The sequence below is a fragment of the Gracilinanus agilis genome, chromosome 4 (genome assembly GCF_016433145.1).
Source record: "Gracilinanus agilis isolate LMUSP501 chromosome 4, AgileGrace, whole genome shotgun sequence".
Taxonomy (NCBI): domain Eukaryota; kingdom Metazoa; phylum Chordata; class Mammalia; order Didelphimorphia; family Didelphidae; genus Gracilinanus; species Gracilinanus agilis.
Genome location: NC_058133.1, coordinates 128201764 through 128227815, shown reverse-complemented (window position 1 = coordinate 128227815; position 26052 = coordinate 128201764). Strand labels below are relative to the sequence as shown.

The following is a 26052-nucleotide window of genomic DNA, read 5'->3' as shown; positions in this document are numbered from 1 at the left end:
AGAATTTCCCAACGGTTGACAGTACCTTGGTCTTCCAGACAAAAGCAACTACTAAGAGATTTCCCTTTTACCTGAAAATGTGCCAGGGAATCTGATGTCATCAGATACCTCTGTTGATTCAAGGTAACTGATTCAGATCCTTCATGCTTACATATTAGAGCAACTACATTCCTCTCTGTCCTGAATCCCTTTCAACAAAGAGATTTCACTACAAAGCTCATCATATTTCTCTTGCGCTCCTTACCCCACCCCTCCATGTCTTAAAGGTTGTAGTAGGTAGGAAGGGATCTTAAGGAAAGTTTTCTTTTATATAGTAGTTAGCACTTTATCCCATACCTCAAGCTGTATTTCTCACTTTTAGCAAGATGATCATAGTGACTACTATTTGAAACTTCAGAGGCAGTTCTTTGGGATTCATTGTTTTGGGTAGGGCTGGTAGATGACATGGAATAGAAGGTATTCTAAGCTTTGCATTTGAGGATGGTGTATCCAGAGAATGGAATAAGAGAGAAGGCAGAAAGTGGTATATCTCTGTGACTCTTTAGCTGTTAGCTTCCCATGTTTGTTTGCCATTTTCAGCTTCCCTGCTTTCATGAGTCCCTTACAATGATGCTTTACATTTTTGAGGGGGCAAAAGGCCATTTTAGTTACTTTTAGAAAAAGAATCAGATATCTAGGTCAGTGTGTGTTACATTGGTAATTTTGTGTAATTATAGCTTTCCTTTTATAGTGTTGTTATTTTAAGAAAATAGTTTATATTTTAAATAATCTAGTCAGACTGGCATTCTATCTGTTGCTTCTTGGACCAGTTTCATAAACTCTTCAGGTATTTAAAAGAGTTGATTAATTCAGAATATATTTTCAGCTCTAAAATAATATTTCTTTTAAAAAAATATGTAGTTTCACTGGTAAGAGAGAATTTTCATTGAGGAAACTTTCTACTGTCCTATAAATTGAAGAATTACCTGTGGCACCAAAGGATTAGTGTCTTGATTTGCTCAGAATCACACATCCAATGTGTTCAACAGAAGCAGTGCTTTAAATAGCATAGTAAAAAGAAGACACTGGATTTTTAAAAACACCCCTCCTGAAATTACTTATAATGGAACTGATACTGAAATTAAGGTCCCATGGGGTACCTTTTCCTCCAAATCACAATTGCAAAAACACTTCTATTTTTTTGATGTCCTCAGATTTTTTATAATTAAATTGCATGTCCTTCTGTCATTTGTACTTTTCATTGCCTTTAGTAGTTATACCTGAATTTTAATACCTTCCTGGGTATACAGACAATAAGCTTCAGAATTGACAGTAATAACAACCCACAAAGAACTTGAAACAAGGAATATTTATAAGGAGAGAGAAAATAAACTTCCAAATTCCAGTTCCTATGACTGCTGAGCATATCTTCTTTTTTAAAAGCCATTAATTAAAATTTTAGCCAAGGTCAGATTTGGCACCACTTTTCATTTCTCATGTAAAAACCTCAAAATTCCCAAAACTTTTTATATGCAGATATTATGAGAACTAATTGATTGCTTTAAAAAAATTTTGGAAACAAAAGGGGCAGTAGGCTTTTTACTGATAATTGTTCTCTTAAAAAGTAAACTTTACTTTGGAAATTGGGTTCCTCTTAAAGTAAAAATTTACTATGTCCAGGGATGGCTGTACATTTTTGTTAGACTTGACTTCTCTTCCAAAACTTTTTGAATTAATATGATTTTGAAAGACTTTTTTTCTCTCAGATACCAAGTTTTTAATGTAAGGATGGTATTCTTTTTCTTATGTGTTTCCTTGGATTTAAAATGTATGTGCTTCTGTTATTTCCTTAGGGAAGTTCACAGCCATTACTGTCTCATGTTGCTTTAGCAGTTGCAAGTAAACTGACTTCAGCTTTATTTAATGCTGCCAGGTAATGGGATTCAAAATAATTTCAGATGTATTTAGTTTTATTTTAACTTAGAATTTTATTGTCTGAATTTTAATTATTTAGAATCATTAATATTATTCTTAATTCATTTTATTTCAAGTGGCTGGCTTGGCTGGAAGAGTAAGCATGAAGAGGAAACTGTTCAGAAGCAGAAACCAAAAGTTGAACCAGCAACACCATTAGCTGTAAGGCAAGTCTGATATTTAGTTTTAAAAAATATTTTTATAAGTTCAACTTGGATATTGAATTTTGTAATTTTTGCAAATTTCCAGTTCATTTATTTTTGGCTATCCATCAATCCACAAAGTCTTTAGAGTTGTTAGAATACCAATTGAAATATTTACTTTTTTTCTTAAAAAAAGTTATAATAGCATGTCACTAAAAGAAGCAGCATGACCTTGGTGTTAGGAAGATCTCTGAGTTCAAGTTTTATCTCTGATTTGTACTTTATGACCATGTGCAAATTGTCTGACCATGGGAGAACTACTTTAACTCCTCAGTGATCCAGAAACTCTAAAGACTAAGATGCAGCTGTTGATTTGCTTGGGTGGAAAAAGTTTTCTTGCTAAGAGGCCTCCTCATTGGTGAAATAACAGATCTGAAACAACAATAACAAAACAAAATATCTACTTTGGACAAGATATAATTATTTTGTTTAAATAATAATAGAATCAACAGTGATAAAAGATATGTCAGTGTGTATGAGAGAGACAATTTGTATTTTCCTGAAATACATTAATAATATTACAGAGGCATCTATGAGTATTTATATCTCTATTTTTATTTTCTGCTAATTTACTATTGAGTAAGATAAGGTGAAATCAGGAAAGACAATACCATTTAAATTAGATTTCCTTCTCTTGAGTAGATTCTTCTTTAGAACTGTTATTTAAAGTGTATTAAATGCATCATCTTTGAGAACCAGGAAGGATACAAAAATTTAATGAAATTATTAATTACCTGTTATGAAAAAGGTTCTGTGCTAAGGCCCCTTAAATTCTTGAGTGTCAATTTCTGTATTTAGAAAATATGGCTCCTATTTACAGTGTCTTTTTCCCACACAGCATTGTTTTGTGGAAAGGACATTGTAATCCTTAAAGTAGTGGAGAAACATGAGATGATAATGACGATTCCAAATATAACTACAACACAGACCTTACTCTCAAGGTGTTTACAATCTAATGGAGAAGAGAGTAGTAAGCACAAACAATGAAATTATAGTAGGAGAAGTGTAGCGCTTGAAAGATTCAAGCAAAGTGCTATAAACAGTTTGAGAATCATTTTCACTTGGGGGAAGGGACGGTAAGGAAAGGGCTTCATGGAAGAGATGGTACAAGAGTTGGGCCTTATAGGAATGGAAAGATTTCTGCAGTTGAACATTGTTGGGAGAATCTGGTAGATATGGAGAACTATGTGAACAAATACATAGAGATCTGAGATGGAAGAACAAGAACAGAAGGAGGATAACCTAGTTTGGGTAAGAGATGAAGTGAATGCTAGATTGGAGAAAGTATAGTATGCATTAGAAAAATTAATTTAAATGGCTACTTATAATAGTCTAAGAATTTTCAAGGGGGCATGAATGGAGTACATGTAGTGGGATGAAGAAAAGGAGAGGAATGCTAGAGATATCATGGGGAAAGAAATGACAGTTCTTGGTAACTGAATGGATGTATACTGTGATAGAGAAGTCTAGATGACTTTAAGATGATGTGCCTGCATGTCTGGGATAATGATAGTGCCTTTAAGAGAAACAGAGATTAAAGCTGGGCTAGATAATTTGGTGTGACATATCTTTAATTTGAATTGGTGGTAGAACTTTCAGAAAGAAGTATCCATTGGGCAGTTTAAAATATGGAGCTGGGACAATTAGTGGAGATGAAGAGAGATTTTGAGGTCATTTATGTAGGGTGATCATTGAAACCATGGTAGTGGATGAAATTACTAAGAGAAAGTGTGGCGAGAAAAGGGAAGGCCAAGGACAGAACCTTATGTAAAAACTGCATTTGAGAGGTCATAGGAGAATAATGAACAATTAAATAAGATAGAAGGAACAGACTTCTGAAGAAACAAAACACATGACAGAGTTTGTGCATCAAAGCTCATACACTTTACTCATAGGAGACCCTTCAGTCCCCCATTAAGAAATTATTTACTCCTAAAAAATGATAGATAAATCTGACAGGAATAGCTGTCTGGTTTCCAGGTCTTTAGAAAATTCAAAGGGAAGAGACCCTCTGTTACAGGTAGCACGATGGCAGCTAAAGGAAATGACAACTAACTGCAAGAAAATTAGGAAGGAGACAGAAAAAGTAGCAGACACATGAAAGTAAAAAGCATAACAATCTAATGCCATTTTGGATACATACTTCATATAGGCCATGGCATCATGTCACTTTAAAATAATTGTAATGTTGTTCCCAAATCATCAAAAAAAGGATAAATTTTTTGAGGACTGCTTTACTTAAAAAGCCATGAAGGTGAGACTATAGTTTAGAAATATTTTAATTCAGATTTAAATAGTTTTAATGTTTTAAGAGAGAAACACTTGGTTATTTAGAAAACTCACCTACTCAGAAGGACTCATTCCTTTATTCCAGATAGCCATATTATTGCCCAGAGCTCTTTGTGTGCTTCATATTAGAAAACATTCATGTTTAATCAGTCTACAAAGTCACTATTAATCTGAACCATTTCATTTTTTAAAAGTTGAAACAAATGTACTCTTTTGTTTATATGTTTAATAATTTTCCTACTTCACAAGATTGTGATATGTTTTTGTGTTTTCTTTTTAATATTAGATTTGGGCTTCCTGATTCAAGGCGCCATGGTGAAAGCATATGTCTCTCTCCATGTAACACACTAGCAGCAGTAACTGATGATTTTGGCAGAGTTATTTTATTAGATGTGGCAAGGGGACTTGCAATTCGCATGTGGAAAGGTACTACCTTGGATAAGGATTTTTTTTCTTTTCACTTTTTGAACACATATTTTCCCTTTCCTCCAGCTAACTAAAATATTATGTAATCAATTTGAAAACACTTTGTTGTATTTTAATTTTATTTTTTAAAAATGTTATTGTAGAATTGAAATATTATTAGATCTGTTTTCCATAGTCTAAAAATATCCACATACATGAGTATTCAATGTATCTATAATTGCATCAATTCATAAATTCCCTCTACTAATGAAAATTCCAACTTAATCATATATAAACATATAGATAGTATAGGAGGGGCATTAGAGTCAGAAGAACATGAGTTAAAGTCGCACTTTCTACATGTACTGAATGTATGGCCATAGACAAGTCACTTAACCTTTTAGTGCCTCTGGAAACACTCTTAAGAGTAAAAGTTACAAAAGTCCCTGATTTGCATCAATGGAGGGAATTTCTATACTAGTACAATCAAAACTAATATATTAACCTACCTGATTCTTTCAATTGATCATATACTGTATATTTTTAGGCCAATCATAGTTAATTTATTCCTGCAAATAAAATGCTTTTAAAATCTAGTAAAGAAGTCTGCCTCTGACCTGCATCAAAAGACTGTAAATAATGCTCACAGCAAAAGCTTAGTGATAGTTTGAATATCCTTAATAATCTATTAATTAATTAGCCAAGTTTTGCTCTCAGAGTTCTTTTTAAACATATTTGTGTCACTTGTTAAGATAACAGACTATAAGTTTTCTTAGTATGTGAAGCTACATTTTTTTGTTTGTTCAATCAGCAAGCAGCAATTAAGTACCTATTATATACTAGGGATTGAAGATGCAAAATAAAAATTAAATACTGTGAACTCTCAAGGAACTTACATTCTATTGAGAGGAACAACAAATACTCATATAAGTGTGAATGAAGTACATTTTACTTTCTTGAGAGAGACACTAGCACTAGCAATTGGGATGATTAGGAAAGGCTTCATATATGAAGTAGCATTTCAGTTGGACTTTAAACCAAATCATTGATTCTAAGAAAAAGAAGAATTTATCAGGTGTGGAGGTTAACTTACAAAAATGGTGTGTAGATACAAGTGAAATGACATAAAAGAGGAATAGGAAGGTGACCCATTTACCTTGCCTGAAGTGTATAAGAAAGGAAATAATATATAGTAAGATTGGAGAGAGATGTTGAAGTCTTGTTGTAAAGAACTTTTAATGCCAAATAAAGGAATTTGCATTTGATCCTAGAACAACAAAGAACAATTGAAACTTCTTGAACAGGGAAGTGACAATTTCACATTTGACCTTGAAATATCATTTTGGCAGCTGAGGAGAAAGACTTTGTCAGGAAAACCAATTAGGAAACTATTGGAATAGTCCTGGCCTATAGGTGATGAGTGCTTGAACAAGGTGGTTGTAGTAGTGTGAATGGATAAAAGTGATTCAACTGTGGAAGATGTTTTAGAGATCAAATTATCAAGGACTGGTAACTGCTAGTGAATTAGAACGGGGAATTGAGTCTAGATGATTCATACTTTGAACCTGAGTGATTAGAAAAATGATAGTACTCTTAACAATAGCACTTTTTTCAGTATTTCAAGTTATCTGTGATATTATGGTATGGATGCTCCCTCTCCTGTCACACATCTCACTCTTTCCATAGCTTAATCATTGATTTTTGTGAATTGTTTTGCCCCACCTTTGAATGAGGAACTTCTCTAAACTGAATTGAGATGGCCCCCAAACAAAAGGAATACAGTGTCCTGCTGGGTCTTTACTTCAAGCTTGTCTAGGTTGATATCTCTGCTGGTGCTAGAGCTCGTGATAGCCTGAGGGCTCTGAAGGCCTTTGGTAGCCTACTTACCTTGATGAGGCATTGAAGAAGGAGGCTTTTAATGGAGGATACATAAACTTTTTTGTATTCTCAATAAGTTGCATTCTTTCACATCCCAATATGATAGTAAACTGTTTACAGTAAGTAAACATGTCTTATGCTATTGTACCATTCACAGAGTTAGATATATGTCAGCATGAAAAGAATCTCTTAATTTGCCAAGGCAGGAAATTCTTACATCGACACAAATTACAACCCAATTTTACTATTTTAGAGAGTTGCCTGAGTCTCACAGTTTAGCAACTTCTGCAGCCTCACGTTATGATTTAATGAGTGTCAGAGGTTATATTTGAACTTTAAGTCTCCCTGACTTGAAGCTATGCATTCTGCTACCATACCTCCCTAATATAAGAGTCACTTAATAAACACTTACTAAATAGATTTGCATTGGGTAAAATCATGTTTTATAGGCCAAAATCAAGTTTTATCTTTTTGTTTATTCATTCTAGGTAGCACCTAACTTGCCAGGTGGCACACAAACTTAAAAAATGTTTTCATAACAAAACATTTCCATAATTTTATTCTAATTCAATTTGTTTTTTTGCTTTAACAACTTTTGTATAGAATCTAGTAAAATACTTATAGGTAATATAATATTTTAGTTTTCCCTGTCTTTATATTTATCTTTCAAAGAAGTCCAGTAATTTAATGAGATATTTGTTTAATGACTATTTATGGAGTACTTACTATGTGTAAGGTCTTTGAGGAACAAGACAAGTCCCTGCCTTCTAAAAGCTTTATGGCATAATAGGAAGATAACTTCCTTGCTACAGTGTGAAGTGATGGATGGATGGATAGATAGACAGAAAGACAGACAGACAAATTATGTGTTAGGAACTGTGGTATGGATTGACAATACAAACAAGTTTAATAATAACAAAGGAATTTAACAACTAAGGGGAAAGACAACACATCTAAAAGGTGGGTACTATGTATAGTGGCATGGTTTGGATTTGGTAGCCAGGAGGTTAGGTGGAAGCATGAATCTAGAAAAAAATAAGGCAACGGTCATGTATTAGAGTCTGGAATGAAGACAGTATGATTTAGAGCTAGTATGCTCTATTGTTCAATTGATTTAGTCTTGTCCAACTTTTCATCACCCATTTGAGGTTTTCTTGACTAAGGCACAATAATGCTTCACCATTTCTTTCTCTGTCTCATTTTATAGTTGAGGAAACTGAGACAAATGGCGTTAAGTGATTTGCCCAGAGTCACACAGCTAGTAAATGTCTGAGGCCATATTTGAAACCAAGAAGATGAGTCCTCCTGATTTCAGGCCCCATATTCTATCCACTGTGCCACCTACCTGCCTAAGAATGCCATAAAAGTAATATAAATTAAAAGAAGCTTAAAAGAAAGAAATATTTTAGACCAAAATGAAGCCAACAGTTCAGGTGTTCTGAATTTGCAGGCCCTTACAGTAGATTAATATTATCTAGGGGGAAAAAGCAGCAATCTGCTGAAACTCTTAACCAGAAACAAACTGACTGACTCAGATTTGGGTCAGGAACTTGCAGAACTCAGACCAAGGCAGTGAATTGACCTCCTCCTGGATCACACTACTTTAAAAGCACTGAAAATTTGCAGAACTCATTGTGGTGCTGTGAAAGCAGCAAGTGGATATAAAAAGACAAAAATTCAGACCAAACAGAGTAGAGAGCTCAACTTTAACATAAAGTCCAATATCAAGGAGACTGGAAGAATAAGCAAATTAAAAAAAGAACCTGACAATATAGAGTAATTATGGTAACAGGAAAGCTTAAGACACAAACACAGAAGAAAATGCCTTGAAAACATCTACAAGCAAAACCTCAAAGGAAAATGCAAATAAGACACAAGTCCAAGAAGAATTCCTAGAAGAGTTAAAGTAGGCATTAAAGAAACCAAAAACTTATTTTAAAAACCAATTAAAATTGGTAGGGGAAAGAATGGGAAAAAAAGGCAAAAGTGCTAAGGAAAAAAGATACAATAAGAAAATTAACAGCTTGGAAAAAGAGAATATAAAACTTTACTGAAAAAATAACTCCTGTAGAAAATTAGAATTGGCTATATGGAAGCTGACTCCATAAGAGATCAAGAAATAATAAAACAAAGGCAAGAAATGAGAGAGACAGACAGACAGACAGACAGACAGACAGAAACTGTCTTTATTAGAAAAACAGTTAACCTGGAACAGAAATAGAAGAAATCATTTAAAAATCATTGGACTTCCTAAAAACCATAAATTTTTTAAAACATAGTCATTCTATTGCAAGTAATCACAAAAGAAAACTTTTGATATCTTAGAAACAGAGGGCAAAGTAGATATTGAAAGAAACACAAAATTGAAAATTCCCAGAAATATTATAGCCAAAATCCAGAAGTCCCGGGTCAAGGACAAAATACCACAAACAACTAAAAAGAAAGATTTCAAATACCAAGAAGTTAAAATCGGGATCATACATGATTTAGCATTTACCTGTATTAAAAAAAGATGACTTTTGGAAACGATATTTCAGAAGGCAAGATGTTTAGTCTTTCAACTAAACATCACCTTCCTAGCAAAACTGTTAGCTTATAGAAGGAAAAAAATGAATCTTTAATGAAATATGGGACTTCAAGGCATTCCTGAAGAAAAGACCAGAACTGAGTTAGAAAATTTGATGTATAAACACAGATGTCGAGAGGTTTAAAAAGCTAAAAACTCCATATCCTTCAACTGATTCTTATGTAGCATGAACTTGAGGCTCTTCAACAGCCTGGTCAACCCATTCTAAAAAGTCATTGATGTAATTTCTAAGAAGTGGCTTTCAAAACTAAATACCAAACTCTAGATGTCTCTCTGAGGTAAAGCCAGATACATAGCTTTCATTAGTGTGGCCTTCCACACTATTAGCTTTTCTGACTGATATTTCAATAAGAGAAAGATACCTTCTGATTTTGTTTCATAGGCAACATTTCAGGGAGGATGTCACTTTTGAGAAAGACCTTAATATATGTAGAAAAGAGTTATATTCTTATAAAGATTCATAGAATCACAGAATCTTGGAGTTAGAAGGATCATTCAATTAACCTTCCACTCATTGTAGGAATCTTCAGTATCCTTGTCTTTTTTATATAACTCATCAAATACTTAATAAATGTTTTAGGAATCTAATAGAAGGACTATATGTGGAAACTAGTACAGTTAAATGAAATTATTTCATCTCTTCTTTCTCTAAGGCTACCGTGATGCCCAAATTGGTTGGATCCAAATTGTAGAAGACCTTCATGAAAGAGAATCAGAAAAGATAGATTTGTCTCCATTTGGAAATACACAGGGTCCAAGCAGAGTGGCTCAATTTCTTGTGATCTATGCTCCAAGGAGGGGGATTCTAGAAGTGTGGAGCACTCAACAAGGACCCAGAGTGGGAGCTTTTAATGTAGGGAAACATTGTAGGTGAGTAACATTCCTTATTGTTTGATTGAAAAGAGAGGAAAGAAGTGTTTTAAAGACATAAACTCCTTAGCAGTTCCTTTGAGATAAAGGATGATATTTCTTTAATACAGGGACCCCAGTAAATCTTTGGAAATTGATCATTTGTCTTCACTGGCATTTAAGTCTAAGGCACAAGATGAGTACCATGTGGTACCATGTGCCAGAAGTTACTGCTGCCATCTCTTACTTTTTTCCCTTATGTGAATGGTAGTTTATTGTGTGTCAGTGATTGATGCTTTCAATTGCTGGAATAATTTCAATACAAATACAAATCCCTGTTATATTCTTTTATATTTTATGGGGATTCATTAACCTTTTGATAAGTTAATTATAGAATAGCCAAGAAGAAAAACATGACTTTGCATAAGATTAATACAAATTTACTTTCATTTATTATCTGAAGTAGTGAGTGCTTTAGTGACTTGCATAGGGGGATACCACCAATATAAATTGTAAGTTGCAAAGAAAGTGCCAGCTGCATTTGTAGAGGCTATTTCCTTATTTTAAAGTTCCCTATGCAAATGAAATCACAGGTCCAGTTCATTTCCTTTCCTTTCATCTCTTTCTTCTGTCCTTCAGTTTCATTATCTAAAACTATGAGATTCTCTAAAGAATGAAGTGTCTATTGGTAGGCATCATCTGACAACCAGCTCTGACTATGTGCTAGACTGGCACTGTGAATACAAATATAAGGAGAAAGAAAGTTAGTCCTGTCCCTCAGGGAGGTTACATTCAATGAGGGAAGACAATGCATGACAGAAACTGAAAGATGTATATGTGATGGAGGTGAAGGAAGCACAGTGTAGTTTGGTAGGAAGATGGAGAGTCAGGTGGCAGCCTGGTACATAGTGGAATTGCAGATGGCTGAGGCATAATTCTCAATATGGAGCTTCTGGGAAGAACCAGCCAAGCAGAGGAAGAAGCTGAGGGGGTGGAAGAGTCTTACAGTTGGAGAAGTCCAAGGATGGAGTTGATATACTTCTAAGGTGAAGAGGTTTCTGTAGTATGGTAGAGAAAGACAAGGGAATCTGGAGTTCAGCTTGGAGAGAAATGAAGGAATGTTTCTGTCATCGAATTTCAGATCTGGAAGACAACCTCAGATTTTCTTTCATTATAGATCTGACTATGTCATCCCCCTCTCTAGGAGTTCCCTTTTACCTCCAGGATCAGATATACAGTCCTTTTTGTGTCTTTTAAGCTCTTTAAAATCTTACCCCTTTCTGCTTTTCCAGTCTTCTTATGCTCACTACTCCTGCATGCAAAATATAATCTAGCCATATAATATACCTTTACTTGCTGTTCTTCAAACTTGATACTCCATCTCCTCTCTCTATGTCTTTGTACTGGCTGTATCTCAGACCTGAAATGATCTTCCAACTCACCTCTGCTCCTTAGGATCCTAGGTTTCCTTTAAGATTCAGCTCAAATGCTGACTTCAGCAGATCTTCCCTGGTTTCCCCAGTTGCTACAGCCTTTCCTTCTTAAGGTTATCTTCCTTTTACTGTTTTTAACTTCCTAGCTGTCTTCACACCATGCATTCTGCTTTTGACCTGTCTTCTTATCTCCTTTCCACTAGAATCTTGGATTCTATTCATGTATCTCCCAACTCTAGCTAGTAGGGAAATTTTTATCTTATCTTGCCAGGGCCCAGGTATCTGGCCACTTCCTGACCATCTCCATATCATGCTTTCTACTCTCCTGCCTTTATCATTATTTCCCTTTCAAAAGAACCTTTAGATCCCTTGAGTCTGATAGGTGAATTCTTACCTACATTTCAGGGAGCCTAGGTTTCCAAGCCTTTTATTGACCAAATCTATGATGTGCTGCTTAATTGTCCCCTCCCCTTTCTTGCACCATTTATGTGTTTTCTGCATTAGAAGGTATGCTCCTTGAAGGCAAGGACTTTCTTGCTTGTGTTTGCATACTCAATGCTTAGCATATACTCAGAATTTAATAAATGCTTGCTCTGTCTTTCTAGCCATATGTGTATGTGTCTATTTTCTAGTTTACCCTATTAGTATATGAGCTCCTTGAGGGTAAAGGCTATTCTTGCCCTCTTTTTTTGGTTTCCCCAACACTTAGCATGGTTCCAGGCACACAGCAATCACTTCATAAATGCTTGTGGACTGACTAACCTCAGAAGCCATAACAGAAAAGAATTTGTTTTACTTCATACCTAATAAGTTGTTAATCTAGCTATTGCTTAAAAATGTCAAGTGGCCAAGAATCCATTACCTACCAAGGCACTCTGTTGTTGGATAACATAATAATAAAATTTTCCTTACATCAAACCTAAATTTACTCATTTCTATGACTATCATCTGAGGTAAGGCAGATCAAGTCTAATCCTTCTCTATTATGAATCTTTACATTTTTATGTTTGTCCTCTCTCTCCTCTTCCTACCAAAACTTTCTCATCTTCTAGGATATAGAGCCTCCATTTTCTCAAACCTGTTTTCATATGGCATGGACTCAGGGACCTTTTAACATTCACGCCCTTTTGTGAACATTATCTTAGCTGTTTTTCCTAAAGTGTGCCACCCAGAACTGAACAGAATATTCTTTTATTCTTGGATGCTATGTCGTTCTCTGATTATCTCTAATGACTTTAACTTTCTTGGCTGCTTTATCATGATATTGACTCTTTGAGCCAGACCATTAAAACTTAACAGTATCATTTTCCCTTTGCCTTGCCCCCAAGCCCCTAAACTTTGTAATCTCAAAGATTAATAAGATTTTATCCTTTGGAAGAGAGTATCTTCTAGTTCCAACTTCCCAAAGAGTGCTCGCACAGATCAACCAGCTACAATAATTTCCCACAAGCTATACTGCATGGCCTGGACTCCACCATGCCCTCATGCTGGGTACCTTCTTCCCCTCTAGTTTTTAGCTCTCTTTTGTGTGTTGTCTTCCCCAATTTTATAGTAAGCTCCCTACAGCAAGGACCTTTCTCATTCTCTTCTTTGTGTCCCCTTAGCACAGTGTTTGCCACATAGTTAGTGTTTATTGACTCATTCCTTCATTTTAAGGTGGAGAAACATGAAACCCAGGCAAATGAGTCAGTATCACATAGGTACTATTTGTCAGAATCCAGGTCTTAAAAAAAACACTCAGGAGGGAAGCTGGGTAGCTCCGTGGATTGAGAGCCAGGCCTAGAGACAGGAGGTCCTAGGTTCAAATCTGGCCTCAGACACTTCCTAGCTGTGTGACCCTGGGCAAGTCACTTGACCCCCATTGCCTAGCCCTTACCACTCTTCTGCCTTGGAGCCAATACTATGTATTGGCTCCAAGATGGAAAGTAAGGGTTTAAAAAAAAAATCTCTACTTTAGACTATTCCTAATACCATGCTGTCTCCCTGTTATCCTGAAAGACATTCAGGGAAATTGTCTTTTTCATGGAAAAGTTGATTGCATATTTAACTCTGATTGAACTATGCTTTTTTTTAAAGCTAATATGAAATATTAGCTTCCTATTTGAATCCTGACTGCTCATTTTGTTGATATTAATCAATAACTAGAGCTTATTGATATTTCTAAATGAATATTGACCCAGATAGCTTTAATTCTAACAAAAGTACTCTTTGGCAGTTTTTCCTATCTCCAGTGTATTTACAATATATTTGTGTGGTTTCTGTAGGTTACTGTATCCTGGTTATAAAATAATGGGCTTAAATAATGTTACCAGTCAGAGTTGGCAGCCACAAACTTACCAGATCTGTCTTGTAGATCCAGTTTCGGGAAGCATAAAAACAGTTAATGTTCCTTTCCATTTAGCATTAAGGTAAGGTTTATTATCTTTCTTTCTTCTATTGAATATGCCTCTGTATACTCTTTTAGCCAACAAAGAGCTATTTCTTTTTCAGATTTAATTGATATCTTTAATAATAACATACAATAAAGTTAAAAAGAAAAGAAAAAAAGAAACTCACCTTTTAAAAGTATATAGGATATTTCATTGTTCTCTACTTTAATGTGTTTTATTTACTGTTTTAAGTGATAAGAAGAGTGAAAGAGCCAAAGACCTTCACTTAGTGAAGAAACTGGCAACTTTATTGAAAATGAAAACTCCAAATTTTGGTGAGTGTCCTTAACTAAAAATCATCTTTGAATAGTCTTGGTAATTTAAAATCAGCAATAGAGCCTAATAAATACATTCCAAATCCTTGAGAATTTATACATACATCTTGTATTTTATTTGTAAATTGAATTTGCCTATATTTGTACATTAGGAGTTTATTAAAAATTAAAAGAACAGAATATATCTAGAAATTCATAGAATGGCTGATCTGTAATTCAAACTTTTATAAAATGATCATAATTTAAAATTTAACTTTTCAGATTTAATTGAAACTGAAGTAAAGGAATTAATTCTGGATATTAAGTATCCTGCAACCAAAAAACAGGTAAGTCCATGATAACTGTTTTCTGCACCCCAAAACTCTGTATATTCCTATCTCTATGCCCCTTTGTTCTTATACCCACTTCCTCATGTATCAAAACTATGTGGTTCAGTTTCATCAAGCTTTAATAACTTCAGCCTTCTCCCTAAAATCTTCATTGTTTCTCATTTTTTCAGTTTTAACTGGCTAATCTGACAGATATACTCAAAATTATGTGCTAATGGGAGAGGGAACAAACTTTTGCATTTAGTCTCTTTAGTAATGCTAATAGTGGAAATTTTAAACAAAGGAGAAATTAGTTTTGCTCAGGCAACTATGCGGTGCTGTAGATAGAGGAGCAGATCTGGAGTCTGGCAAATGAGTTTAAATATGACTTTAGATACTAGCCATGTGACTTGGATCAAGTCACTTATCCTCTGCCTCAGTTTTCTCAACTGCAAAATGGAGATATTAATATAACCTACCTCACACAACTGTGTGAGAATAAAATGAGATATTAGTAAACAACCTAGAATAGTGTTTAGCACATAGTAGGTGCTTAATAAATGTTTATTTTTTCCCTTCCTGCTGTTCCTACTTACTGTGGCCTATAAGTAGTTAGATTTACATGATTAAAGTTAGTCTCCATGACTAAAGTCTCTTCCCATTTTGGTCCATTCTCCATTAATCTACAAAAATGATTTTTCTCCAGCATAACCATGTTACTCTCCTACTTACGGAGTTGATTAGCTCACTATTATAGTGAGAATCAAATAGAAAATTTTTTATGGCTAATTAAGCTCTTCATAACCTGCTTTCTACCTTTTTAGGCTTTTTATACCTTCTTCTCTTCCTTGTACTCTCCATTCTAGCAATAAGCAGCCTACTTGCAGTGCCATGAACAAGATATTCCATCTCTCTTCTCCATTCCTTAGCTATAGCTCTACCTTACTCCTAAGATATTCACTGACTCCTTCAAGATTTAGCTCTTATCCCACCTCTGTAAGAGGCTTTTCCTAATACCTTTAACTGCTAATATGTTCCCCTCGAAAGAATACCTTTTATTTACTCTGCATATATCTTGTATCTAACTAGTTGTTTGCATGCCTCTTTTAGAATATAAACTTCTTGAAGGCAGGGATTGGGTTTTTGCTTTTCTTTGTATCCCCAAGTCTTAGCAGAGTTCCTGGCAAATAGTAAGTGATTAATAAATGCTTGTTGACTTAACTATCAGTCATGTAGGAGTATGCAATCAAAATTTAATAGTAAATTTGTGTCAGTACTTACTTTCATGATAATAACTATTGTTTCTTCTTTCCCTTTGTTCTATTAGCAGCATAGGATTTACTGAAACTCTACCTTTTAGTTAAATATTTTCCTCTTTATCTTTCTTACATATTTAACTCTTCTCCTTGTTCTTTACCTCAAACTTTCTTTAATTGGCTGACCTTTAGATTTGTGCTTGTATTTTAATACAGTATGATGCAATATTTACTTACACAGTGTTTCATGTTAAAGTATCAGCAATTTAATAAATTATTTCATCTGTTTTATTTATTAAATTACTGGTGTTACTGTGAAACATTTTATATAAATTAATTTTCCCTTCAAATTTTAATATTCTAAAAGTAAATACACAAATATAATGAAATGAAAATAATGAATTTTCTAGTTTCCTGTTTTGTTATTCAGTTGCTACATTTCTTTCTTCACCTAGGCTTTGGAAAGCATTTTAGCAAGTGAGCGTTTACCATTTTCCTGCCTTAGAAACATCACTCAGACCTTGTTGGACACTTTAACAAATCAAGGTAAAGTAATGGTTTGCTAATTAAATGTTATGATAATGTCATAGTTACAGTCCAAATTCTAAAGAGCTTTAGCTTTTAAAATATAGTTGTATACATTTATTTGAAAAAGATTTAAGTGCTTACCTTAATATTTGTGACATAAAGTGTTATTTTAATAAGAAAATTATTATTATAAAACTTTTGTCAAATATTTTTAAATGATTTATTATACCATCTTATTTTTATATATTTATCATCATCTTAGCTTTCTAAGCACTTTTTGAATTATTTTCTAATTGATATAATTGGAAAGATTATAATTTCATACCTGCTCCTGTAATTTGGTAGAAATATTGAAATAAATTCACATTTAATAATAAACATTTATTAAGTGCCCACTTTATGCAAAATACTATTCTAGACACTCAGAGGGACCTAGGAAGTATAGATAAGACATGTATAATTGTATCTACAAGTAAACGTGTCTTTTCACCATAAAGTTTACTTTCTAATTGAAATATAAGCTATATTTCACAGTAAGTATAATGCACAATAATATGTAATCTCCTAGGATCATGTTTATGAAAGCTGAATGCTATTAACCTTAGGAGGATATTAATTGGTCATTTGTAGCAAGCTATTCTAGCTTCCATTTAGTTTTATTTCATGGAATAAGAGAAAGAATTATGTTAGGAGGGTAGATCCTCTAAAGCAGTGGCTCCCAAACTTTTTTGGCCTACCACCCCCTTTCCAGAAAAAAATATTACTTTGCACCCCCTGTCACATACTATCACCGCCTCCTTATTCACCACCCCCAAATGCACCTGTGGCCATCACTGCCTCCCTGGATCGCTGCAGCACCCACCAAGGGGCGGTGGTGCCCAATTTGGGAATCACTGCTCTAAAGTATAAATGTGGCTTTTGCAAAGAAGATGAATTATATTTTGAATGGAAAGATAATACCCATAACACATCATCCACATCTACATATGCTTTGTTATTTTTCTAACAATAGCAATAGCTTGTACTGAACCATCTACAGTCTCACTTAATTTTCCTTGTGACTTTTTTCATATATTTTGATTATCCAGTGATCCCTTACTTATCATGGAAGTTATGTTCCAGAGACCCCCATGATAGGTGAAAATCTGTGAAGTAGTGGCATTATATTTATTTTATTATTTGTATATAATATTTAAATATATTTTAAGGCTTTATAAACCCTTCCCACTCTCTTATGAACCTTTTCCACACTCTTACTAACCTTTCCCACACTCTTATAAACACTTCATATGCTCTTAAACACTTTCTGAAGGTATGGGCACAGTGTGAGAGAGCAAACAGACTGATGCTACAGTCACTGAGCCTGTCAGTGCCCAGGATACAGAACACAGCACTGTGGTTGGTCACCTTTTATTCAATCAGCCAATAGTGTGCCATGTACAATCTCATGTTAGCAAATTTGTGCAAGCAATAATGGCATACAGCATTTCTGTTGTGTACAATATGGTATTCATCTGCAGAATCCCACCAGATAGCAAAAACTCCATGATACAGAATTAGATTTTTTTTTAAAAAAACCTGTGATACAGTAAAGCTGTGATAAGTGAACCACGATATAACAAGGGACAACTGTGTTAGTTAATTTTTGATAATTTTTATTATCAAATTATTAAATAATAAAATAATTTTTCCCTTTATTTAAGGTGATAGCCTGTATAAGGGTAGAAGATGTGATTATACAATTGTTAGCACCATACTCTTAACTAAGTTTAAAAGAGTATGTATTCATTCTTAAATGAATTTTCCCCTTCCTCAGAACAAACCTCTTTACAAGCCCCTAGTTCAAATTCTAAAGACCCTTTTGAATACCAAAAGCCTTGAGTGATTTGGCACCAAATTTCTGAACTCCAGCAAGATGTAGCAAAGAGGAATCATTTCCCAGGAGAATTTACAATTTAAGCTATTCCCCTCTGTTCCTTTATCTTCCTTGGTGCCAAGAGTTTCAAAAATTGTTTTAGGTTTGTATACATTTTAATACCTGTGACCTAACAGACTGTTCTTTAAACTTTCAATTTGGCCGTGTGACCAGATTCTAACATGAGTAATGGATGGGAGGTTAGATAAGAGGGAAACAGTTTGTAATTATGACATATAAATTGGGGATTCTAGATCTGCTACTTGGGCATTTTCTTAGCTCCCTAGCTCTAGAGGTGTCCCCTTTTTGATCAAAAGAATAAAGCTGCCATCTTCACATTGTTTCCTCTGGCTCCAAGCTTGTATTTCTGTTTTTTGTGTGTTGGGGGGAGATTCATTATTACTGACCCCTCCCCTGCCCAATGTTCCCCACAGAGGACAACTGAGCTAAGGAAGTATTTTTTCTTTTTCTACTATAGATAAAACATAGATAGTCAGCATATCTTTATTATGCCCCTATTATTGGGATATAAATACAAGGAATGAAATAATTCCTGATTCCAAGGTGCTTATATTAAAGTGGGGGAAATGAGAAGTGCATACATACATACATATATAGCATAAACATAGAATGAATAAATGCAAATTTATTTAATACAAAGTAACTTGGGGGAGAGGACAATTGCAGAGGGACTATGATAAGATTCATGTAGATGATTGTTTTTAAGCTAAGATTTAAAGGAAGAGAGAAACCCTTATGAATTAAGTTTCATAAAGACAGTACATTCTAGGCATGTGAGATTGCAAGTACAAAGACATAAAAGCAGGTGTCATGTGTGAAGAACAGAAAGTAGTCCTGTTAAGTTGTAGAATTAAGTGTAGAAGGGGGCAGCTGGGTAGCTCAGTGGATTGAGAGTCAGGCCTAGAAATGGTCCTAGTTTCAAATCTGGCCTCAGACACTTCCCACCTGTGTGACCCTGGGCAAGTCTCTTGACCCCCATTGCTCACCCTTATCACTCTTCCACCTAGGAGTCAATACACAGAAGTTAAGGGTTTAAAAAAAAATTAAGTGTAGAAGGTAGAATGATGTCTGGTAAGCCTGGAAAACAGGGTGGGTTCTGGTTATAAAAGGTTTTAAAAAGCTAAAGGAATTTATATTTTGTCCAAAAGGCAATAAATAAATCACTGGAATGGACTGAGTTGGGAACTTATATGGTCAGGTTGTCACTTAAGGAAAATTATAAACTACAGCACATCAAAAAATCATGGAACGCAATATTAAAAGATTTAATTAGCATGAGGATTTTAATTTTTGGTAAATATAACTATTTAATATTATTTTCCCTCCAACGCTTTAGAGCTTGAGTGTGTTGATGAAGGACTACTCCAGTTTTGTGACAACAAGCTTAAACTACTCCATCTTTATGAGTCAGTCAATAAATTGAATTCACTTGAGTTATATTCAGACACTTCTTTCTCCAATAATGTGAGTAATCCCAAAAAGTAACTGTTTAGGAAGATTTAACATATTAATGCTAAGACAATATAGATACCTGTGTTTTGCAAATGGGAAGAGTAGAAAATATTTTGTTTGAAAAAGAGAACATAAACTGATTCTTATTGAATTCTTATATAACTGCTTTGGGTATAATACTTTTATGTTAGACATTGTTTTTATTTTGTCCAATAAATTAAATTTTATTATTAATCCACTTTTGTTCCTCAAAGAACCTTTTATCTTACCTCTAAGGTTACTTCTTAAAATCCAGCTTCCTTGAGGAGATTTCTTCAGTAAAATAGGTTAACCTCAGCTACATTCAGTATCTCTGAAAAATATAGGAAAAACTTGACTTTGAAGAGATCAAGAAGCTAGTTTTCTCTGCATTTTTTAAAATGAAAATTTTTCTTTGTTCTGTGGGGTATTGTTTTTAATTCAGCTTGGTAAAATAGATCAATTTAAATGAATATTTAAAAATAATATGAAATCTACCTCTTAGTTTCCTTTAATGTATACTCAATGGACAATACCTTATAATCTTTGCTATCATCTGATATTTTCACTTGACTTTTTTTTTATCAATCAGTCAAAAAGCATTTACTTTGGACCAAGCCCTGAACTAATTTTCATCATCTTATACTTTAATTTTTTCCATAGAATTAAAAATAAATTGAGTGTCCCTTACAATGAAATTGAGTAGTAACCCTCAATTTATTTGCCCCAGGTTGCTTTGTGATAATTTTGTACATTTTATCTAACTTTACAGAGAGATATCATGAAAATGAATTTATTAAGATTTGCAAAAGCATGAACCCTTTTATATTTGACATTAAAATAATATACCTCCATGTTATAAAAATCAGCCCTGATTTTTAAGTGTCTTTTTAAAAGTGAAAAAAGAGACTTATTAAATAAGAGAAACTCACTTTCATAGAATCAACCATCTACTAAATCACTTATTGGACTATAATCTTCTTTTTTGTTCCTGGGCTTCAATTATAAAATGAAAGTTGGAGGAGGAGAATTCTTAGGTCTCTTTCTGCTCTAGAATTGTATATGTTTAAACTATAACAAATTGTAGGGATCTGAAATATTCCAAATTAGGGTTCATAGTCTCTTAGTTACATTTATAATTTCAATATAAAAATAACATATGCATACACAGGTTATTCCCAAACTTAGTCTTTACATTCTCTAGTTCTCCAAAAATCAAATATTTTATTAGTAAAGTTATTCATTTCATCCCTTGCCAGTTGCTACCCCTTTATGACTAATCTAACTTTGATTTGAGAGTTGATGTGGCCAAGAAATTCATTTTCCCTTGGCTAGCTTGATGATCAGCTTTTCAAAATTTCCCTAAGCTTGTTCATGGTATTTCACTGAGTCTATACTTAAAGCATTTTCCGTCTGGTAGGACCTTCCAGTTTACATTCTGGTAGTATAACCTTTATTCAGTCCTCTCCATATAATAATTCAACATCAGAGTAAGACTTTAGTGGAGATCTTTTCCTTTTAAAAACATATTTCTCTAATTTATAAAAGATCTGGTTAGCAAAAGGTCTAAAAACTACTTAATAACAGAAATACTTTAAAGAATTGTACATTTTAACCTAGAGAAGACTCAGGCATGTTAGTTGTATTCAAATGTTTAAAGCAGTGCCATGCAGAAGAAAAAATAAATCTATTCTGTATAACTCCAGTTAGGTCCAATAGGTAAAAGTTACCAAGAAAGCAGCTTTTAGCTTAATATTAGAACTTCTTAACAATTAGAGAGATATCCTAAAATAGAATGGGTTGCTTTTTTGGAAATAATGATCTGCTTTGCATTGGAAGTGATCCCACAGAGATTGACTGATAACTTGTAGGAGATGTTATAGAGAAGATGAATGCTTTGGCCAAGAATTAGACAGAATAACCTTTAAGATTCTTTCCAAGTCTATTTCTATTATTAGGAGATTGTGTTAATTCTACATGTGAAAGAATTGGTTCCAAGATTTGTATAGCACTTATGACCTCTTAAAAAATTAGTGCTTCTGTCTGCCATCTTATTTTCTTTCTGAACAGAATGAAATTAGACCAAATTTATTGTTTTGTATATTATACTGCAGAACATTTAAAAGTATTCCATTCTAAATAATACTTATATGCCTAGTACTAAGAATTATAGAATTTTCCATTGATGTTTCTTTAAATGTTTTATAAAAATATTTAGTTGTATTCTTTATTACTTGATTATTGTGTTGTTGTCACTTGAGTCTCCATGAAATTTAATAAATTTAAAACAAATTTGTTAGCAAACTATAAACTAATGTCATTATAGAAATAAGCAAATTTTCCTTTAGTCTCTAATAGTAAAGTCTTTCAGTCTATTTACAGGGTCTTGATACCTAGGTAGGGCATATTTTTAGGTACAATGTGGAAGAATCTTGAATTTTTATCTTTTGTCTTTTAGGAGTTGGCTGTGTTGTTGAGGCTTGATGAAAAAGAACTGGTTAGGCTCCAGGCATTATTGGAAAACTATAAAAAAGAAAATACCAAGACTACTGTCCGATTTGCTGATGATAAAGATGGTGCATTGCCTGTGACAACATTCCTGGAATATTTAGAATATGAGAAAGATGTGATCAGTGTAAAGAAGATAAGTGAATTAGAATATGTGGCCTTAGGTAGGTAATATACCAGGTTCCCTTTTGACCTTTCTACTCTGTCTTAGATTTATTGTTTTATAGATTTATCTAAAACTTGTAAGACCCTGAGTAGCCATGGAATCCTGAGTGAGTCTCTCAGCCACTCTAAGCATTATGTATGAGTAGAGATAAAAATAATGTAATGCCTATAACAGGGTTGTTATGAGTCTTACTAAAGTAAAATGATAATATAAAGCACTTTGAAAATTCAAAAGCCATATTTAAATATAACTATAGTTGTTGTTATGGTTTGGGGGAGCCAAACCTTTGGTTTCAGTTGGGGCAAGAAATTTTTTCATCATACAGATCAGCCACTTTTCCATAACTTCAGTTTATAGAATTGCTCAGGACACTGGGGGGGGGGGGGGGGCGGTAAATGACTACCTAGACCACACATCCAGTATGTGTCATAGGCAGGACTTGAACCTAGATACTCCTGACTTCACTATTCACTATGCTGTATTGTCATTCATTTTTATCATTGTATTTAATGCATTTTATTTCTTCTGTATTTGCTGAGTTCTGGGTCTCTTTAAGGCAATAGCCTAGGCACTGTGGATTTGAAAAGAGAATGCAATCTTTGGCATCATGACAAAAATGCTCAGTTATACCAAATGGTTTTTTCTTTAAGTCTTGTTCCGAATAAGTCGTATTGTATTAGCAATTCTGAGAGGTCAGATTATAGCTCTATTTAACCTACCTTCATTTTCCCCCCAAGATATTATTTTTATATAATTAATTCTAATTAAGAATATCATAGATCTGAGTAAGAGGTATATTTGTATTTTTGTTTTACTAGGCAGTTTCTTTTTTTGGAAATGCTTGCATGGAGAAAGCTCTACAGAGGATATGTGTCGTACTTTGGAATCTGCTGGATTTAGCCCTCAACTTTTACTGGTAAAGTACTAACTTTTCATTATTGTGTACTTTTTATTTACAGATAATATGTTAGAAGAACCTTCAGGCTTTCATAATTTGCTTCTAGCAAATAGCTGTTCTTATAGAACAGAAAAGAGATTAAAACCTTTCAAATAATTCAAATTTTTAATTGCCAGATTTAGTAAATTAGAAAGTTGTTTTGTGTTTCTCTATTCCATGGAAGTTTTCTTATAAGCTTCAGCAAATGTAAAATAAACTTGGAATTTGATATGCATACAAACAGCAAACTTTCATGAAGAACACTGTTTAGTAACAATGCAACTATATTAGTATAAGGAAAACTATTAAACTGATTTTTATAAAGCCTTTAATGTAAAATCAAATAGCAAATAGGGATCTGATTTATGCAACTTAACTATCCTTCTAATAACATACTTTGCAGAATTGCTCATTAAGTTTCTCAAACATTATTTTAAAGATCATTCAGAATTTAATTCATACTTTATAACTAATAGGGAGTAAAAACAAATTACATAAAAATTGTGTTTTTTAGAAGAATATTTGCAGTTGAGGGTGGGGGGGTTCCTGTTTTGTTTTCCTTTTGGATAGATGGCTTTGGTATTGTAATGTTGTTAGCTCATTGGTTGCTTCTGTGGATTTCTTGTTTTTTTAATCAAACTTCTAGATCTTTTAAAATAGATTTTTCTTTTACCTTACTATGCATTGCTTTAATTATAACAGCATTTAAATGACTAAGAAAAATTTAAGAATTTAATATAAAATTCAGTCATTACATTTGCAGTATATCTTCTATTGACCTTTTTAAGAAACAGAAATATATTTCATTTTTGGTAATCATTTTGTAGCCTATCTGTAATGACAAAATAACATATCTAATATATGTTAAAATTTCTTAATACCAAAAACAGCAACAAAGATAAAAAGCAAAACCCTATTTTGTGAAGGTTTAAGTAGATTAAAATACATTAGTATTAATCAACTTCAAAACTCCTGTTGTCCTACCTGGTACCAAAACCAGTTATATTTGGGAACCTGGTATGACAAGTGAAATCTGAAATAACTGAAGAAACAAAAATTCAAGCTTCCAAGCATACTGATTTATTAAACAAAATAGGAGAATTACATAACACATTGGGACTAGGCCCCTTCCTTAGCTTAAGACTGGACTCTAAGGGAGACAGATTTTTAATGCCTTGAAAAAAACCCAATTAACAGGATATAAATAGGATATAAGATTAGGTCATCTGATTTCTAATTAGAGGAAAGATATGGGGCTTTTATAGTTGAGAAGATTGAGTGAACAAATGCAAAGAAAAAGAAGTATCCTACTCCCTCCAAGTGTCTATATTCAATGAAAGGTACAATGAAGCAGTAACTGATTAACTGGTACAGGGGCAGTTTTCAAATAAGATTTGTGAGTTGCTTAAGATGTATAATTGTAAGAAAATTCCTTACATCAATCTTTAGGTATGACTGAATTTCTTATGAGTATAACCTAGGCTTTCAGTTTAGGGTCTTTAAGCAACAGACAGAGGTTTTCCAGCTTCCTAACAACACAGGACTAAGTTCCAACAATGCAATAAAGTTGTCTCTCAAGACATAAATTGAACTAGACCCACAATTGGATAGAAAGGGAGCTACTTTCAGAATAGAGTCAAAAGGTAGAGTCAGTGTGGTTCACTCAATTCCCACAGTCATATTAAAATAAACATTGGTTTATATATTCTGAAGATATTAAAAGAAATCTAAATGTGTCTAATTGAAACTTAGCATTCTGCCCAAAAGAAAGAATAAATTCTGCTTTCCCATTTCCTTGCAATTTGTCACAAAAAAATGTTCATACTTGAAAGTGGAATGTCTGTTATATGCATCAGAGGTTTTTTTTTTTTTATCCTAATGAAAATAAGAATGTAGACATTAAAATAACAACATGGATTATGAGAATGGTTAGAAAGAAAGAGAGAATGGAATTTGCAAAAAACACTAGGTAAAATTTTGAGGTTTATTACTTTTGAAAACTTTATAAAGTTGACATATATTTAAACATTCCTAATCCTTATCCTTAATCAACTTTTACTTTTTACCTTTAAGCTTTAATTCACTATAATATTGCAGTTATTGGTGAGTTTTTCACTACAATGAATCTCCAAATACATCTATATTATCCTGTACTATTAAGCTTTTTAATAAATTCCAAGTTACATTCTAAACGAAATTCATAAATCTTAGATGTTATAGGTTCAGCATGGGTCAAGTTTGTGGGATTGATGACTGCCATAAAATCACATAAATATTGATATGTTTTTGCTCAAAAGATTTTTGTTATTTAATAGTAATAAAAGCATTTTAGGGGAAGTAGGGAAGAGTTATGATAGTCTGGTTCCTCTTAAGGCTGGCCCTAGATAGAATTGAGATATATATAAAATAAACTTCAGTAACCCCTCCCTCTTTCCTTTTTTGGCTTCTCCTCTATAAGCACTAAGAGTCCTTAGGCCAGGAAGGGTGGTAACACTAACCTCATGACACAGTGACATATTCTCTGATTCTTTATTGATTATTACTTTCCCCATCAAAACCATCTCAGCTTGACCTCTTTCAGTCCCTTTCTCTACTAAGTAAGAACTAGATAAGCTAATTAAGCTTATCTAAGCTTATATAAG

General features: G+C 33.5%; 1 protein-coding gene across 1 annotated transcript in view; it reads left to right on the top strand.

The window, feature by feature from the left end:
- Positions 1-26052, top strand: part of RAB3GAP2 (RAB3 GTPase activating non-catalytic protein subunit 2) — a 137020-nt gene that overhangs the window by 56585 nt on the left and 54383 nt on the right. The window contains exons 11-21 of the mRNA XM_044675879.1: positions 1833-1912; positions 2031-2120; positions 4732-4871; positions 9969-10185; positions 13862-14005; positions 14219-14301; positions 14563-14627; positions 16321-16411; positions 19666-19793; positions 22258-22471; positions 23292-23389. Of these exons, the coding sequence (XP_044531814.1) occupies positions 1833-1912; positions 2031-2120; positions 4732-4871; positions 9969-10185; positions 13862-14005; positions 14219-14301; positions 14563-14627; positions 16321-16411; positions 19666-19793; positions 22258-22471; positions 23292-23389 (1350 nt within the window). The remainder of the gene's footprint in view (positions 1-1832; positions 1913-2030; positions 2121-4731; positions 4872-9968; positions 10186-13861; positions 14006-14218; positions 14302-14562; positions 14628-16320; positions 16412-19665; positions 19794-22257; positions 22472-23291; positions 23390-26052) is intronic.